The sequence below is a fragment of the Cornus florida genome, unplaced genomic scaffold, assembly GCF_030987335.1.
Source record: "Cornus florida cultivar Cherokee Brave unplaced genomic scaffold, ASM3098733v1 CherokeeBrave_3.0.0_Hap2_Chr06, whole genome shotgun sequence".
NCBI classification, from domain to species: domain Eukaryota; kingdom Viridiplantae; phylum Streptophyta; class Magnoliopsida; order Cornales; family Cornaceae; genus Cornus; species Cornus florida.
In genome coordinates this window covers 77,620,233-77,637,401 of record NW_026775576.1, presented here as the reverse complement: position 1 = coordinate 77,637,401, position 17,169 = coordinate 77,620,233, and the positions used below count along the sequence as shown (strand labels likewise).

Below are 17,169 nucleotides of genomic sequence, written 5' to 3'. Positions count from 1 at the left end.
ATTTCTTGAAAAATGCATTTACAAATAAGAAACTTTGACTGGATAACGCCGATTTACGCTGTTCGGTGGGTGATCACGTGGGACCACGTTCATGGGCTTGCATCTTCTACAGCCGGGTCTACATTAAGCCCTCTTGATTTATATTTGTTTTTATTAAAAGTGCAAAATAACCCCCTCAACTATGTCTAAATTTGTAAATAACCCTCCTGAACTATGTTTTATGCATAAAACCCCATAAACTATCAAATTTTGTTACAAAATGCCCTATTGACTTACCTATTTTTCATTAAATGACCATAATACCCTTTCTTATTGAATTACACATAATATAGTTTTCTTGTTAAAATAAATTATGAAAAAAATTCATACTAATTTGATGAAATATTCTCCATTAAATTTACATAAGTTTGCCTTTAATTTTTTTAATTAATTATTCAAATAAAAATTTTAAATAGAAAATTTTGAAACAATTTAAATAATTTCTTAATTTTCATGAATATATTACATTAGAAAGAAGATATTTTTTATTTACGTAATTTATTAATTTTTCATGAATATTGTTTGAAATAGAAGATATTTTTTTATACTAAATTTTTTTAAAGTGAGCATTATAAGTTTTATTATAATAAGTTAATCATTTTAGAAAATAATATCTACAGATTTATTTATTTTTTTTTCATTTTTATAATCAATTGATACTAATTATAAAATTAAGGTAAATGGTATAATTAATATTTAAATAAGAGAAAATATAATAAAAAAATAATTTAATAAGAAATGACAAATTTAATGATAAAGGGTAAAATAGTCTTTTGTGATGAGTTTGTCCTCAATTGCAACAAATCAATAGTTTAGGGGGGCAATCTTTAGTTCAAGGGGGTTAATTGCAAAAAGTCAATAATTCAAGGAGATTTTTTGCACTTTACCCTTTATTAGATTCAAAAGTAGAAAAAGGGAAAAGATACTCTCATATTTTATCTCATGTCTAACAAAAATAAAAATAAAAATAAAAATAAAACAATATTTTTAAAAAAAATATTTTAAATACAAAAAATTAAATAAAGAGATAATGAAATGTAAAATAATATTTTCCTTTAGTCTTTCTGGTATTATGTTACTTTAGTTTTTTTTTATAATTAATCTCAGTAAAAAATAGAGACTATATTATTTAAAAGATCAGCGAATTATAAAAAATAATTTATTTTAGATTATTAACCTATCTTGATTAAACATTTTAAAAAATATATAAAATAAATAAAGAGAGTGAAATGTAAAATTAAAATTATCTTTTAATTTTTTTGATATAGTTGTAACTTCTTTGTATTTATACTACCTTCATTCCAAAATAGGTATCTATCGTGAAAATTGCGACGAGCAAAAAAGTGAATCACAATTTCCACAATGGACACCTATTTTGAAACGATGAAGTAATTATCAATCAACAAATTATAAAAAATTAATTTATTTTATATTTGCATATCTTGATTAAGGTTCACTATTTGAAAAAAGCTACAATGAAGTCAATTTTCATGTATATATTTTTATTATTATTTTTGTTGGATATTATAATAATGAACAGTGGAAAAACCGTGTTTGATAAAAATTGTTTTGTTTTGCAAAGTGTCGAAACATTTCATAAACAGTGGCCAAAGTCGAAACACTAATTTGATATTTTTACATACTTCCGCAATGTAGCAGCAAAGAGTACCAAAAAATTAAAAAATTCTGAAATAACCTTTTTAAACTAGTCATTATATATTTTAAACTTACAACATGTTTTTTACCAAACATGTGTTTTTTTTTTTCTAAAATTTTTGTAACAAATAGATACTACCAAAAATGTTTTCGATTACTATTCAAAACACCATACAACAAAACACTTGTTTTGTTTCAAATATAAAACAAAAAAAATGTAAAAATAAAACATGTACCAAACAATCCCTAAATTTGTGAGAAGTGTAAACTATAGGGATAGGCTGAATATAAAGCACTGAGACATATTATTAATGATAATTTATAACTACTAAGTAATATGATAAACTTTTACTTTAATTTTTTTCCTTTTTCATAGTCTTTTGATATTCATATGAAATTTTAATCACTTGTTATCATCTTTTATTATTATTTAATTTGAAGTCCATTTATATTGCCTAATTAATTAATACTTAGTAGTTTATTTACTTTTTAAGGAAGACTTAACTAATTATTACTACTTTAGTCTCAAAAATAGTGTCATGTTTTGAAAATCGTATCAGTTTAATTTGCGAGAGTCACGATTTCTTAAAAGTGACACTTTTTATGAAACAGAGGGAGTACTATTATTATTATTTTCAGAAGGTCTCTTAACTAATTATTTATAGTAGTAATATATTAAGTACAAAGAAGTCATTTTAAAAAGTCTAATTTAGGTCTCAAGTTGTAAAGCTCACATTACAATTTGTGCTGGCAAGTGGCAACACTCAGATATCGCGGCGCCGCAATATATCTCAGTGCCATTGAATGTGAAAAAATTGATGATTCTGCATCCAACGCCAACATGGTTAAGAGAAGACATAGTTGACTCATACATAATTATACATATACACTCATATATATATATATATATATATATATATATTCGTTGCTAAAAAAAAAAAAAAAAATTATACATATACCCATATCATATATAAAAGGTATATGTGATGATGCCAGACCCATACTCCACATGACGTGGATCTTTCCGAGTGAGAGCAACAATTATCAGATTTTTTGATGACCCATTACATGTGTTTTCTAGATCACTCTGGGTGCGGCGTACGCAACATTGTCTCCTTTTCTCCCCTACTGTACCACGCCAATTCCGGGAGCAACTTTATCCTCTATTTTGTTTATTTATTTGTTTATAGAACAATAATATATCAAAGATGTCAAATAGAAAATATTACTTGATAATAACATAATTATTTTTATTTGGTGCCCCTCTCATGTTTTTGCTCATACATAATTATACATATACACTCATATATATATATATATATATATATATATATATATATATTCGTTGCTAAAAAAAAAAAAAAAAAATTATACATATACCCATATCATATATAAAAGGTATATGTGATGATGCCAGACCCATACTCCACATGACGTGGATCTTTCCGAGTGAGAGCAACAATTATCAGATTTTTTGATGACCCATTACATGTGTTTTCTAGATCACTCTGGGTGCGGCGTACGCAACATTGTCTCCTTTTCTCCCCCACTGTACCACGCCAATTCCGGGAGCAACTTTATCCTCTATTTTGTTTATTTATTTGTTTATAGAACAATAATATATCAAAGATGTCAAATAGAAAATATTACTTGATAATAACATAATTATTTTTATTTGGTGCCCCTCTCATGTTTTTGCTCTTGCACTATGCATGTTCTTTCTCACATTCTCAATATGTGATTATGTGTGACTTAAATTTTATCACTTTTATGCTCTCACTCTCGAATTCTTTCTCATTCTCATTTTATGTGACTTTAATTCATTAGTGAAATCTATGCTCCCACTTACGCAACACTCAAAAGAGTTATTTCTATTACCAAGATTATAAAACAGAAGTATATTTGGAAATTATTTTGACATGGCAATTCGTGTTCGTGTCGATGTAAGGGTATTATATTAAACCGATAAATTCATACCTGACCCATTTAATAATCGTGTCAAGAACACCCAATACTAACCCAACCTATTTATTAAATAGGTAAACGTGTTAACTCGTTTTGACCTGTTTATTAAAATAAGACATTTAATATTTAATTAAATAATAAATAATATAAAAAATTTGTCACAATTAACTCAAATATTCAAAATAAGAAGAAAAATCATAAGGCATAGACAATGTTTATGTTAAAATGACTTGACTATTTATAATAATTAGGTTTAAATAGGTAACATATTACGTAAGTCATATTCATGTTGAGTTAAACGGGTCATAAACGGGTTACACAGGTTGAACCCCTCAACCCTAACCCGACACAGTTAAGTAAATGGGTTAATCGTGCCAACCCGTTTACGACCCGAACTCGTTTATAGTTAATTCAAACCTGCTTATCTTGTATCGTGTTCGAGTCGTGTTGACTAATCGTATCGTAATTTGTGACCGTAGACATAACTCTCCCAAAAACTCTATATCTGTATTGATAATAGAGTATTGTGGAGTTTTTAAGAGAAATAGAGTTTCTTTCCTAGGGATAGGAGATGTCTAAGCACTTTCAAAGTATTATTGTATTTGATAATGGTCTGATATTATTTGACATGTAATCTAAATAAAAGATGACGTGATTCATGTTAGAACACTCTCATTACACCATAGTTAAGATTTTTCATTGCACAAAATTATTAAGATACATTGTGTTGAGGGTGAAATTCACACGGTCCGATACGACACTGTTTACCTGCAAGGGAAAGAGGAGAAGACCGATGAACCTTAATAGCACCGGTGTGGTGTCTGCCAAGAGCTCTCTGATGATCAAGTTAGTCATCGGAGGTCTAAAAAGAAGGCAAGGATTTAATAATAATTTTTTCATCGTACCTTATTCCCGAGTTGTCGTCCTATTTATCGTCGCTTCCCTTATCGAGAAAAAGGGAATTTCATTATCCTTATCTCATGGAACTTATCCCATGAAAATTTTATCTTTGATAAGATTTGTCATCATCCCCGTGGAAATCTTATCCTGCATAAGATTTGTCATCATTCTTATCCATGTAAATTGTTACCTCTAATAACAAAATATTATCGTTGATCACCGAAAAGATCTGGCGGCTGATTAACACTTGGTTGCCTCTATTGTTAGGTCAAGATAAGTTTATTTTTCCCTATCAGTTGCCCCCCATTCCCAAGCTTGCTCGTCTACCTTTGGGAATATAAATTTTTTTTTTTTTTTTTTTTTTTTTGGCCCCCAGCACTGTTCCCTCGGGAAAGTGCCCATGGGTACTGTTAATTAAACAATAGGGAATTATTATTATTATTATATTGCCCCCGGCACTGTTCCCTTTGGAACTGGAACAGTGCCCTCGGGTACTGTTCATTGAACAGTAGAATTTTTTATTTATTTTATTTTATTTTTTTGGCCTTGGGTGCGGGTACTGTTCATCTGAACAGTAACAGATATTTTTTTTTTAGTACGCTTCCCTTGGGTTCTATTTTTTGTACCCTTGGGTACTCTGCCCTTAGGTACTATTTTTAGTACCCTTGAGTAGTCTTCCCCTGGGGTGTTCCGCCCCTGGGTACTATTTTTAGTACCATTGGGTACTCTGCCCCTGTGTACTTGTTTTAGTACCCTTGGATACTCTTCCCCTTGGTACTATTTTTAGTACCTTTGGGTAATCTTCCCCTGGGTGCTCTGCCCCTGGGTACTATTTTTAGTACCCTTGGGTACTAGTTTTGGTACGCATGGGTAATCTTCTCTCGGGTACTATTTTTAGTACCCTTGGATAATCTTCCCCTGGGGTGCTCTGCCCCTGGGTACTATTTTTAGTACCCTTGGGTACTCTGCCCCTGGGTACTAGTTTTACTCAGGTCGTCATTCTTTAATAAGGGAATTAAATTTTACGAGCTTTACTCAGACCACCCCTTTAGTAAGGGATTTTTATTTACTATCCCTTATTGTAAAGAGATATTAATTACGGGATTCATTCAGTTCGGGTCCTTGTAGTACATGACACTCATTTATTATCCCTTATATTACGGGGATATGGATTACGGGATTCATTCAACCTGGGTTCTTCTAATACAGGACATTTATTTATTATCTCTTATAGTACGGGGATACGGATTACAGGATTCACTCAGCCCGGGTCTTTATAATACAGGATACTTATTTACTATCCCTTATATTACGGGGATATGGATTATGGGATTCACTCAGCCCGGGTCCTTGTAATACATAACACTCATTTACTATCCCTTATAGTACGGGGATACTGCACGTATAAAGATAATTGACCAAAAGTCAAGGCAAATGAAAAGAATTTTACTAAAGATGATCATTGCCTCAAGGCTTATTAAAAACAAGATAACACGTGAGGGAGCTACCCTCCATTTAAAATGATTAACTAAGATGCCACCAGTCTTTATTGTGAATGACTTGATAAGGCTGATTCCAGCCGTGAGACAATTTCTAGTCGGTATACTCATCTGAGTCCTTCTCATGATATGTGCTATCACTTTGGCTGAAGAACGATCTCTTATATTTGGTATTATTTTCATCCCTGGCGAGAGGGGCTGGCCTCTTCTTGTCCTCTCATTCCTTCCGTGCACTCATGTGTCTTCAGCGTTGATGTGTTTTTGCGTTCTGATCAGCAACTCTATCATGCTGGTGGGAGGTTCTTTTGATAAGGAGAACAAGAATCTAGAGGTTTGGAGTCCTCCTATGAAAGGGGTCAAAGCTACCTTGTCGTCCACTTCTTCTACCTGCAACATCTCTGCGTTGAATCGAGTGATGTTTTCCCGAATCGACTCTTCCTTTTGTTGCTCCACGGTAAACAGGTAGGTAACCGGCCTTCTATGCCTCTGACCTGCAATGAAGTGGCTCAAAAACTGCTTACTCAGTTCTTCGAAGGTATTGATGGTTCCTGGCTTCAGCTTATTGAACCAAACTCTTGCTGATCCCTTAAGTGTAGTATGAAAAGCTCGGCACATGATTTCGTCTGGCACAGCGTGTAAATGCATAAGAGCTTGAAAAGTTTCCAGGTGATCGAAGGGATCTTTGGTCCAATCGAAGCTTTCGAACGAGGGCATCCTGAACTTGCTAGGTAGTGGACATTTCATAACGGCGGGGCTGAACGGCAAGTTGGTCCTTTATACCAGGTCATCTACGGCGGCAGGACCTTTCCCTTCAAAGGCTGCATTACATCTTCCATTTTCCCCTTGAGATCCTCGATCTGCAGGTCGAGATAGGTAACTTTCTTTGTCTTTTCCTTAAGATAGAAGGCTGTGCTTTCAGGAAGTCGGGAACTCCGTGGGAGAGATGGGTGGACCACCTCTCTATGTCGGGTTCCCACCTGGCTTTGTTCCACTTCAATCTCATTTTGGGAGGATGATCATCCTGCTCTTCAAGATTCCCATTACCTCCGTTTGGATTTGAGAGATCTTGTCGTGGCAAGTTTTGTTGAACTGATGAAACAAGATGTTGCAGAAGCGCTGCATTTTGCTGGATCAATTGGTCCATACCCTGACTCAGAGTTTGGACCTGCAGTTCCAACGCTGCAAGCCGTGTCTGGTCATTTGGGACGTCCAGGTTTTCACCCGACTATACCCTTTAACCAGATCCCTGCGACGGTGTTCCTTCGGTAACCATACCGGACTGCAAACATATATACCCAACAGAGTAATTAATTGATTCAAGGGAATCGTCGTTCCCACAGACGGCGCCAACTATTGAGGGTGAAATTCACACGGTCCGATACGACACCGTTTACCTGCAAGGGAAAGAGGAGAAGATAGATGAACCTTGATAACACCGGTGTGGTGCCTGCCAAGAGCTTTCCGACAATCAAGTTGGTCACCAGAGGTCTAAAAAGAAGGCAGGGATTTAATAATAGTTTTTTCATTGTACCTTATTCCCGAGTCGTCGTCCTATTTATCGTCGCTTCCCTTCTTCTCGATAAGGGAATTTCATCATCCTTATCTCATGGAACTTATCCCATGGAAATCTTATCCTTGATAAGATTTGTCATCATCCCTATGGAAATCTTATCCTGCATAAGATTTGCCATCATTCTTATCCATGGAAATCGTTATCCTTAATAACAAAATATTATCGTTGATCACTGAAAAGATCTGGCGGCTGGTCAATACTTGGTTGCCTCTATTGTTAGGTCAAGATAGGTTTATTTTTCCCTATCACATTGTACGTCTAACTACCTTAATGCCTCTACACTCTATCTGTTAGCTTCGAAATATGAATTTTCCATATTAGGCCACATGCTATATTAACAATACACTAGGTGAAAATTGCACATGGATCAGGAATTGACAAACACGATAGGCTGTGGTTATTGTGCAATTGCGACCATATCAGCGCGTGAAGAATGAATAGATATTTAGTGTGCATTGTGCACCGGTTGCATTTCAGCCGTTCAAGATGTACACGGTAGTATATGGACGAATCGAATGAATCCAGTGCACAGTGTGTCGGCGCATCCAATACTTACTTGTGAAGACGACCATGTCAAGAATGATTTCTCATAGCAACACCTTTAGTGCACTACTCGAGTAATTGTGCATTATTCAATAAACTAATCAGCAGTGCTCAGTAACTGATCACGTTACTCTTAACTAATTGGCTTAGTGACAAAGCCAAAAAATTATGTGAGGGAATGGGGGAAAATAGCGTGATTTTTTTTTATATATAATTTCGGGAGGCAATATGAAAAACTCATAAGTATATAATTCAAAAAAATAAATAAAAATCACTAATATTAATAGTTTAATACTAAAAACAAAAATTGCCACCACTGAATATACACTAGGTCGGTGCCTGGACTTGATTATAAATACACATGGATGGGACTTGGTTAGGGATCCATGACCAAAAACCTAAAACTTTACTTTGTCATCTTTATTTAAGAACTTTCATCTGGCTTTCATCTCCATTTTTAAACTAACCTCTCAGAATTTGTACAGAAGATATTTATCAATGAACAAGTGTGAATTTGTTACCGTTTTGATCCTATTCTGATAGGGGATGATGACCTAGCCAAGGTTGGGTCTACGGTCTACACCCATTAATAATCTTTGATTGGGCTTTGACATGCTTAAAGTGTGTTGGGCCTGTCCAGACATCGAATTAACGGTTGGGGTCTTTTGGCATTTCGGACTGAACCATTGCAACTGATGAGGATTCAAGTTGACCCAAATAGACATTATATTGGTATTAAATCTTATTATATATAGTAACATATAAGCATGTATTACTCGTAGAAACCAAATCCAAGACCAAGAGGTGGACAGACAAGATAGATGGGAAAGAAAATGACATTTGGAGGTTAAATAAGTCAAGTTTTCGAGCAAGAAATGCAACACCCACCACACACATCTACTTTGCCCATTTGGAAAAACTCGAGCCTTCACCATTCATTTTGGAAGGTAGATGAGAGATACCACTAGACAACAAGGTATGTAAATGTCCTCAACCTGCTGGGGACTGATCTCTAGCTAGCCCTAGTTCATCCAAAATCCAGTCCAAGAAAATTGACAGTACTTCATTAATTTTTTCATTTTAAAAATATGGGTCGGGCTGTTGGGTTTCTGAACTGTGAAAGAGCTTGGTGGCCCAACTTTTTATTACCAAATTACCTTTCTCAAATACAATCATCTGTTCTTCTACTTAGCCATCATTTTTAAAGGATCCAATAAAGCATATTCTTCTTTTCTTTTCATTTCATTATTATTATTATTATTATTTTTTTTGGGCAAAAACTCACACGCCTACTTTACTCCTTTAAATATTCGAACTCTCACCATGTATTTTAAGAGACAGAGAAGATACTATTGGACCAAAAGACCCTTGGTTATGACCAACATTTTACTAACACATCAAATACCATTATTAATTAATTATATACACCAAGATTTTATTAGTCTCAAAGGACTCGCATACCATAAATGAAGAGATAAAACTAGCATTTATTTTATTTTATCTGTGTAATTATGTTTTGCACTTAGAGGCAACTCTTTTCTTAGGAGTTACACTTGCAATGAAATTTTTCTTAGACAACCATCAAAATGTTAAAAAAAGGATATTTGTTAGAGATGGGACAAACATAAATAAAGGTAACTTTTTTAAAAAATAATTTATTATTTTTTAAAAAATAATAATAAATAAAGCTCATATTCTAATCCATAAGACGATAAACATAAAAAAAATATAAATAAAACTTGTACGCAATACTTTAGAGAGCAAATCCAAAACAGGGATGTAAATGCACACAAGATAGTCAAAACAACTGAGAACAACCACACCTATTCATCATATAAAAATTATATATATATATATATAATAAATATAAGAATAAGAATAAATGTCCAACATGATCAATAACTACAAGAAGTATATGAACTAAAATCAACAAATCCCTATCTGAACTTTATCCAAACAGCCCCAATTCTTATCAAATGAACTCGCAATTGCCAAACTCTGCAAGACAACAGTCCCACTTGTTAATTTAGTAATATATATCATTGAAATCACTACTCTTTATTAAAATATTTAAATTACATGTACTTTATAACTTAAGCTAATAGAGTAGACAGTAATTAATATACTATTAGAGCAGAATTAAGTTTTTTTTTTTTTTTTTTTAATACTGAATTCTAAATAAAAGAATTATAATATGTACTTCTAACGCAAAATAATAAAAAAATTGAAACTTAATTACTAAAAACTATAATTAAAAAAATTCAAATCCTTTTAGATTTCTAACAAAAATTGATACAGTTTTTGGATCCCTAAACAGTAGAATTTGGCTGAAAAAACACCTTACATCAGTAGCAAATCTGCTGTATTTTGCAAGTTGGGCTACTTCTAATTAAAATTGAATCTTAAACTATCCCGAAAAATAGTAAAATAAGAGAGAGCTATTTGGCCTTCTGGCGGTCCACATGGATCATATAGGAAAGCATGTCAAAATAAAATTAAGAGGGAGTATAATAAAAGTGATGTAGAGAGCATGGAATTGTAAAATACTATTTTATAATTAAAAAAATAAAAAAGTCTGAAAATAGACTTTTTCCATTCATATTTGGTATATCTAAATCTAATTGCAAATACTTTATTAAATTCGGTTGGGCTGCGTTGGGCTTCGGTTTTGAATTTTGAGATGCACTTTGTATTTTGGCCCAACTTGTCATTACAAAATTTAGGACATTACCAATATCTGTCCCAGTTACGACCCTGGGCCAATCAACTGTTTGGCAAAGCTCTTTTTATTTATTTATTTTTTTATATGAGATCCAATTTACAGTCCAGTTGTGGAGAAACATTAAATTTTTGAGTCATTTGATTCTAAATTTAGTATTTTAGGTCAAATATCACTATTAATCCAATCGGTTAGTTTTTTTCCAAAAATACCCTTACCAAGTTCACAAAAAACCCCTTGGCTTGGTAGGGGTATTTTAGTAAAAGTAATCCCCTTGGTGAGTTGGAGTTTTTTTTTTTTTAAAAAAAATAAAAATAAAAGAGGGTTTTATGCAAATTCACTCTTTAATTATAGATACAAAAGTTTGAGTATTTTGTCAGCAAAGGACTCAAATACTATAGTGATAAAAGAGGGTTTTATGCAAATTCACTCTTTAATTATAGACACAAAAGTTTGAGTATTTTGTCAGCAAAGGACTCAAATACTATAGTGATAAGGAGGTAAGAAGTATAGATGACATAAAATTCATGATAAGCTCTGCTTTTGTTTAATTATTATGTCATGCACTTGGAGGCAAATCTTTTCTTAGAAGTTAAACTTGTTATCAAGATTTTATTTTTTATTTTTTTTATCATGTTTAATCATGAAAACCACTACCACCAAATGTTAAAAAGAATGCCACAAACACAAGGAAAGGTCACTTTTTTTGTCAAAATAAATAAATAAAACCCAATTCATAAGAACAAATACAAAAATAGGATGTATATTTACACACAAGATAGTCAAAAACAGCTGAGAACAACCACACCCACCCATCCATACAAAAATTAGAATTATATATATATATATATATATATATATATATATATATAAATATTAAGAATAAATGTCCAACATAACAGTAACTACAAGAAATATATAAACTAACATCAACAAATCCCTATCTGAATTCTGAACTTATATCCAAACACCCCCAATCTTTATCAACTCAGTATCCAGTAGGGAACTCGCAAGTGCCAAACTCTGCAACACAAACACACCATTTTTAGACAAGAAGCAAAAGAAACAAAGAGTGAAAACACAAGCAATTAATAATAATACATTTATTTTCAATTATTAATGCATTAAAGTGATTTTATTGCATATAACATCTTTTCTTGACTTATTTATTGTGAGAGCATTTGGGTTTTTTTTTTTTTTTGGATTTATAATTTTATACATTGCTTAAATATTGATATAGATATTATGCATGGTGAGAGATGATAGAATACATACTCGGAGGTTGGGTGACTACGTAGGCTGCGCCACCAAAATAGCACGATCCACTTTTACGCGCCATCTTCTGATAATAGCTATTGAACGCGTAGGAAGCGTGGGCCTCAGTCGTGTCGGGATGGTAACACGTGGAACCTTCCTGAATCGGACGGCAATCAGCTCCTCCCTCTCCACAAGCATAGTCCAACCCCGCCTGCAACTTCTCCTCCCCCACATTCCCATTCGCCACGCACCACGTCTGCCCCGTCGCTGCCGTCGGCGGCGTCGCCGCCACCACCACCTGACTCTTGCTCCCGTTTACCGGCGTTGACTGACCACTATTCAAATCCTTCAACGTCAACGGTATGTTGTACACCTTTTCTTCAGTTGGATAGAACAATCCATAGTTCTTCTCCGATGTGGGACCGGTTTTCTGATTCTCATTGAAGAGAGCGAATAGATATATGTTGAGAGAGTCGTTGGGTCTCAGGGGAGTCCCACCGCCGGTGAGCGCTCTGCGCACCAGGCCTCCGTTATACGCCGCCGCATTCACTTCGCTCGCACCCACTTCGTTCTCGTCTCCCTTCGACGGCCAACCAGTCTCCGACACCACCATTTTCAAATCGCTGTATTTCAGAGCGTCCATGGCCGCGAAAACGGCGTCGATTTGGGCGTCGAAGAGACTGTAGTATTTAAGACTATTGCCGGAATCTACAACCCCCGTCGTGTCTCGAAACAGAGCATAGTCTAATGAGATCACGTCGGCGTTCGCAGTGTAAGCGAAGAATGGGTAAGCGTTAACCATGAGGTACGAGCCCGTTTTCTTGAGAAATTCCAACATGGGTTTGATCACGGGTTCGATCAGCTCCGATTTGAACGCGCCGGCCGACGATGGGTACGAGTTTTGGAGGGCACTGAGAGCGATTGGGGAAGAGACTTTAATGGAGGAATCGAGCTTGTACTTGACGAGTGAAGAGTAGACATTGTTCATGGCGGGTACGAGGAACCCGGTCGTGTTGTTCGGGTCGACGAAGACCTCGTTGCCGACGGCAATGGCTTCGATTTGGGTGGAGGGTTGGTAGGCGACGACGTTGTCTTGGACCCATTTGTCGGTGAATGACTGGTCGGCGGCGGCGGAGGAGAGGTTCTCGTTGGGGAGTGCGACGGTGACGGTGATGCCGGAGCCAGCAAGGGCGGTGAGAACCGCCGAGTCGGAGTCGTAGACCTTAACCCTGTTGAGGCCTTGGGTCTTGAGGAGCTCAACCACTTTGGGTGGTTGTGGGAGGTTGTCGGCGATTCTGCCGTAGTTCACTCCGACCAGACCCGCATCGGCGGCGATTGTGGAATGGATAGAGGTGAGAGAAATGAGAGAGAAGACGAAAAGGGAGTGAGAGAAGCAAGACATTGCTGTGCTCTGGATCCGATAGAAGCAGAGCAGAGATAGGGAGATAGAGAGATAGGGAGATAGAGATTGGGATTTACGTTGTGTGTATATGTGTTTTTATAGACTCTGTGCGTGTGTTACATAGACAGGGAAAGTGGAGTGAGTGGGGGCTAGAGGAGAGAGAGGGGGAGGCAATGCCGTTGGGGGTGGGTTAACATTGGAGAGTGGGTGGGACCTACTACTGGCCAACAAACAGAGTTTCTGAGTTTTGAAGTTTATCTATTTTAGAAAATTAAATATATATAATATAGAGAGTATAAATTAGCCTAATTAAAGATATATATGAAAAATTAGAAATTATGAAAAATGATGATAAACAATGAAATGTTTTTCACTTATCTGTGTTTTCTTGCTTAATTTTCATATTCTCTAATTTCATATTTATAAGGATGCAAATGGATGTGAAACAACAATTTTCAGAGTTTGTTAAGCTTGTATAAATATTTAAATTAGTTTAACTTGTTATAGTGTATATTCACTACGACTTGTTATTTTCACTCATTTATTAGTTTTTTTTGGATTTATAATTATTATTTTTTTCCTTATCAGTTTTGATATCACGCTTTAGTTTAGACTTAAAATTGTCTAAATAAATCATTATTTCAATCGAGGTGAGATAATTTATATCCATCTTCAATTATGCAATTTTCAAGAAAAACTTAAGCCAAAACTAATAAGTATACGTTTTAATGACCCCATTGAATTTAATGTCATATAATCACATTCACATCTCATGTTACGTTTTGAGTCTTTTGACATTGATGAATAATTATATTAAAAATCATGAATGTTTTTATATTAAGAATATTAGAACAAATTTAAATGAAAGTATGTTAAAATTTAAGAGTGAACACATAAAAAAAAGAAGAAAGGATTGAGATATGGTGTCCAAAGAGAGCCTCTATGACTCCATTTATTATATCTAAATATATAAACTATCATAAAAGTAAATTAAATTTATTTTGCATTCTGTTCATGATGATATGCACATACTTTTAGTGAGATACGAAATACTAGTAGCTCCTAAAAAGAGGCAAACCACTAAAAACACATTCTTCCAACAAAACCAACAAATGTCAACATTTTTATACCAAATCATAGTCAACAAAATCTACTGTAATCCTCAAAGTCAGTTTTCCTCGTAGTGATGTTGGTGAACTAATCTCAAGTGTTCCGTTATCTAGAGCACTTTTTTGTTTTTTGTTTTTCCACAAATAGACATCCATTTTGCTCTTTTATGTTGCGTTTGGTTTGGGGAGGGATTGAGCAGGATGGATCACAATTACTAAGAATTATAAAATAATGTGAGGGGGGATAATAATAAATTTTTAAAAAAATAATTTTAGGGGGGCAATGGTAATTTTTTAAGGTCATGTATTTGAAAAAGGCATATTAGCAAGGTTATATTATTAAAAAAAAAAAATCAAGGATCAGCTTGCTGTAGGTCCGTCCGGAATGAGAGGACGGTTGGATGAAACTTTTCATGTTTTGTTGGAAGGAAGGGAAGAAAGGGAGGAAGCAAAGAGGTCATTTTTTTCATATTTTTCTATCTGCCCAATTTTGGAGAGAATGGGGGGAGATAAAATGAATAACTAACTACCTTCAAATATAAAATTTTCAATTTTAACTTTTCAAAAAAAATTCAAATGGATATCTAACTTCTATTATTTTATAAGTGAGGGTATTTAAGTAATATATATATAAACACTCTTTCCCTTCTTTTCAAAAAAATAAATAAATTTATCACCCTATCTATCATTTCTACTATCCATTTCATTCAACCAAACAAAAAATGGAGGAAACACCATAGGGATTCCTCATCCATCCCTCTCCCTATCTCTTCCATCCATTTTTCTATCCCTCCAACCAAACGAAGCTTTAGGGGCTCAAACCATTTGCATCTATTTTGGGAAGTAAAATGGATACTCCTAGGTGACATGATCCTTGGTACCTAAAACTCGTTCGGGTCTTTTAGGGACCAATCAAGAATTAATTAAGTCAACAAAATAGATATTACATTCACATTAAAATTTAAAAACTTGAAAAATATGACATTTTGAAGGGTACAAATTGGATTAGGAAGCTCAAATTTAATGTATTGATAGGTTCACGTAGAGAGCTTATTGGTCAAACAATTCAATTTGAGAATTCGGCTCAAGTATCACTACTCTTACTTTTATTAAACTATTAATAACTTTAGTACAACATTTAAAAAATAAAAATAAAATAATAAAAACTTGAACCATGGACCTTCAAATTTGGAAGGCGAGCAAGTACCACCAAGTCACACAACCCTTGATAAAATATTAAGCGCAAAGTACAATAAACCCCCTTCGAGTAATTTTTTACCGAAAAAAAATCCCAACTATTATAAGGGATGAAATAGTAGATATTTGGACCAAAATGCTCTTATTGATGTTTTATTTGAATTATAATTCTCCTAAACTTCAAATTTTCATTTTTCACAAACCCTACATTCAAAAATTATAAATAATATATGCACGAAAAGTTTATGAAATAAAGATTCCAGAAATAATATTTGTGCAACAAGCCATCACAATCAGAGAGAAATAGGCAATCTAAGAATCTGCTTGAGTAATCTTATAAAATACTAGAAATATTTGCAAGAAAATTTATAGAATTATTCATTTTAGCCCCAACAGAAATCGATTATTCATTTTGATTTTTTTTTTTTTTTAATTTTAAAAAATGGCGAGTCTATAAGAAAATGAAATTACCTTGACACACAATATGATATCTCATGAAATCAGTCTCCATTGGGTCTATTTTTTTTAAATTTTTTTTATATATTATGCTCTATTATGTAAATGAATAATTCTGAAAACTTCTTGCAAATATCCCATGTATTAAAATAAAATAAGATTGTTGGAACATATTTTTAGTTTGCCTATTTCTCTCTAATTATGGTGGATTGTTCCACAAATCTTATATTTTTGGAATAATTGTTTCATAAGCTTTCTGTGCTTATATTATTTTCAATTTTTTGATGTACGGGTTGTGAGATATGATAGGCATTGTTTGGTTTCGCATCCATTTTAGTCTAAATATTTACTCTTTTTACCCCCTAGGATAATTTTTTATTTTTTTTAAACTTGCTTGAGGGAAGTTTACTTTAAAATGTCCAACTTTGCCCAATTATTAATAACTGGAATACTTTCGTAACCAATTTGAATAAATGAAATTAATATACGTTTAACACCAACTCATGAATATTAAAGCCAGATTAAACGCATATTATGTTTTTTTAAGTTGGTTCAAACTTATATTGAAAATTTTATAATGGAAATTCAAATTCAGGTAGGGGTGACAAAGTTTGACATAATTTGTCAAAACGGCACGAGTTAAACATGTTTGAGTTAATCTTAAACGGGTTCAGGTCATAAACGGGTCGACACAATTATCCTGTTTAGTTAATCATGTCGTGTTTGAGTTGTGAAGTTTAACCCGTATAATCCGTTTATACCTGCGTGTCATAAGAAAATTTCTATTTAAATTCCAAAATAACTATCTAAACTTGTATCTTATAATTTATTCTTTTGTACATTAAAAATTATTT

At 33.6% G+C, this 17,169-nt stretch overlaps 1 protein-coding gene across 1 annotated transcript; it reads right to left on the bottom strand.

Annotated features, from left to right (window-relative positions):
• Positions 1-11,631: 11,631 nt before the first annotated feature.
• LOC132312191 (glucan endo-1,3-beta-glucosidase 12-like) lies at positions 11,632-13,655 on the bottom strand. The gene is made up of 2 exons (XM_059810457.1): positions 12,170-13,655; positions 11,632-11,917 (listed from the first exon to the last, which is right to left on the bottom strand). The coding sequence occupies exons 1-2, from the start codon at positions 13,551-13,553 to the stop codon at positions 11,883-11,885; spliced, it is 1,419 nt and encodes a 472-aa protein (XP_059666440.1). The 5' UTR covers positions 13,554-13,655; the 3' UTR covers positions 11,632-11,882.
• Between the last annotated feature and the right edge of the window lie 3,514 nt (positions 13,656-17,169).

What these genes read in the sequence shown, in the direction of transcription:
- LOC132312191 (XM_059810457.1), bottom strand. Translation starts at nt 13,553, where the DNA reads ATGTCTTGCTTCTCTCACTCCCTTTTCGTCTTCTCTCTCATTTCTCTC. An exon ending in CGTAGTCACCCAACCTCCGA is followed by an intron (nt 11,918 to 12,169) that starts GTATGTATTCTA and finishes TTTGTGTTGCAG; the next exon opens with AGTTTGGCACTTGCGAGTTC.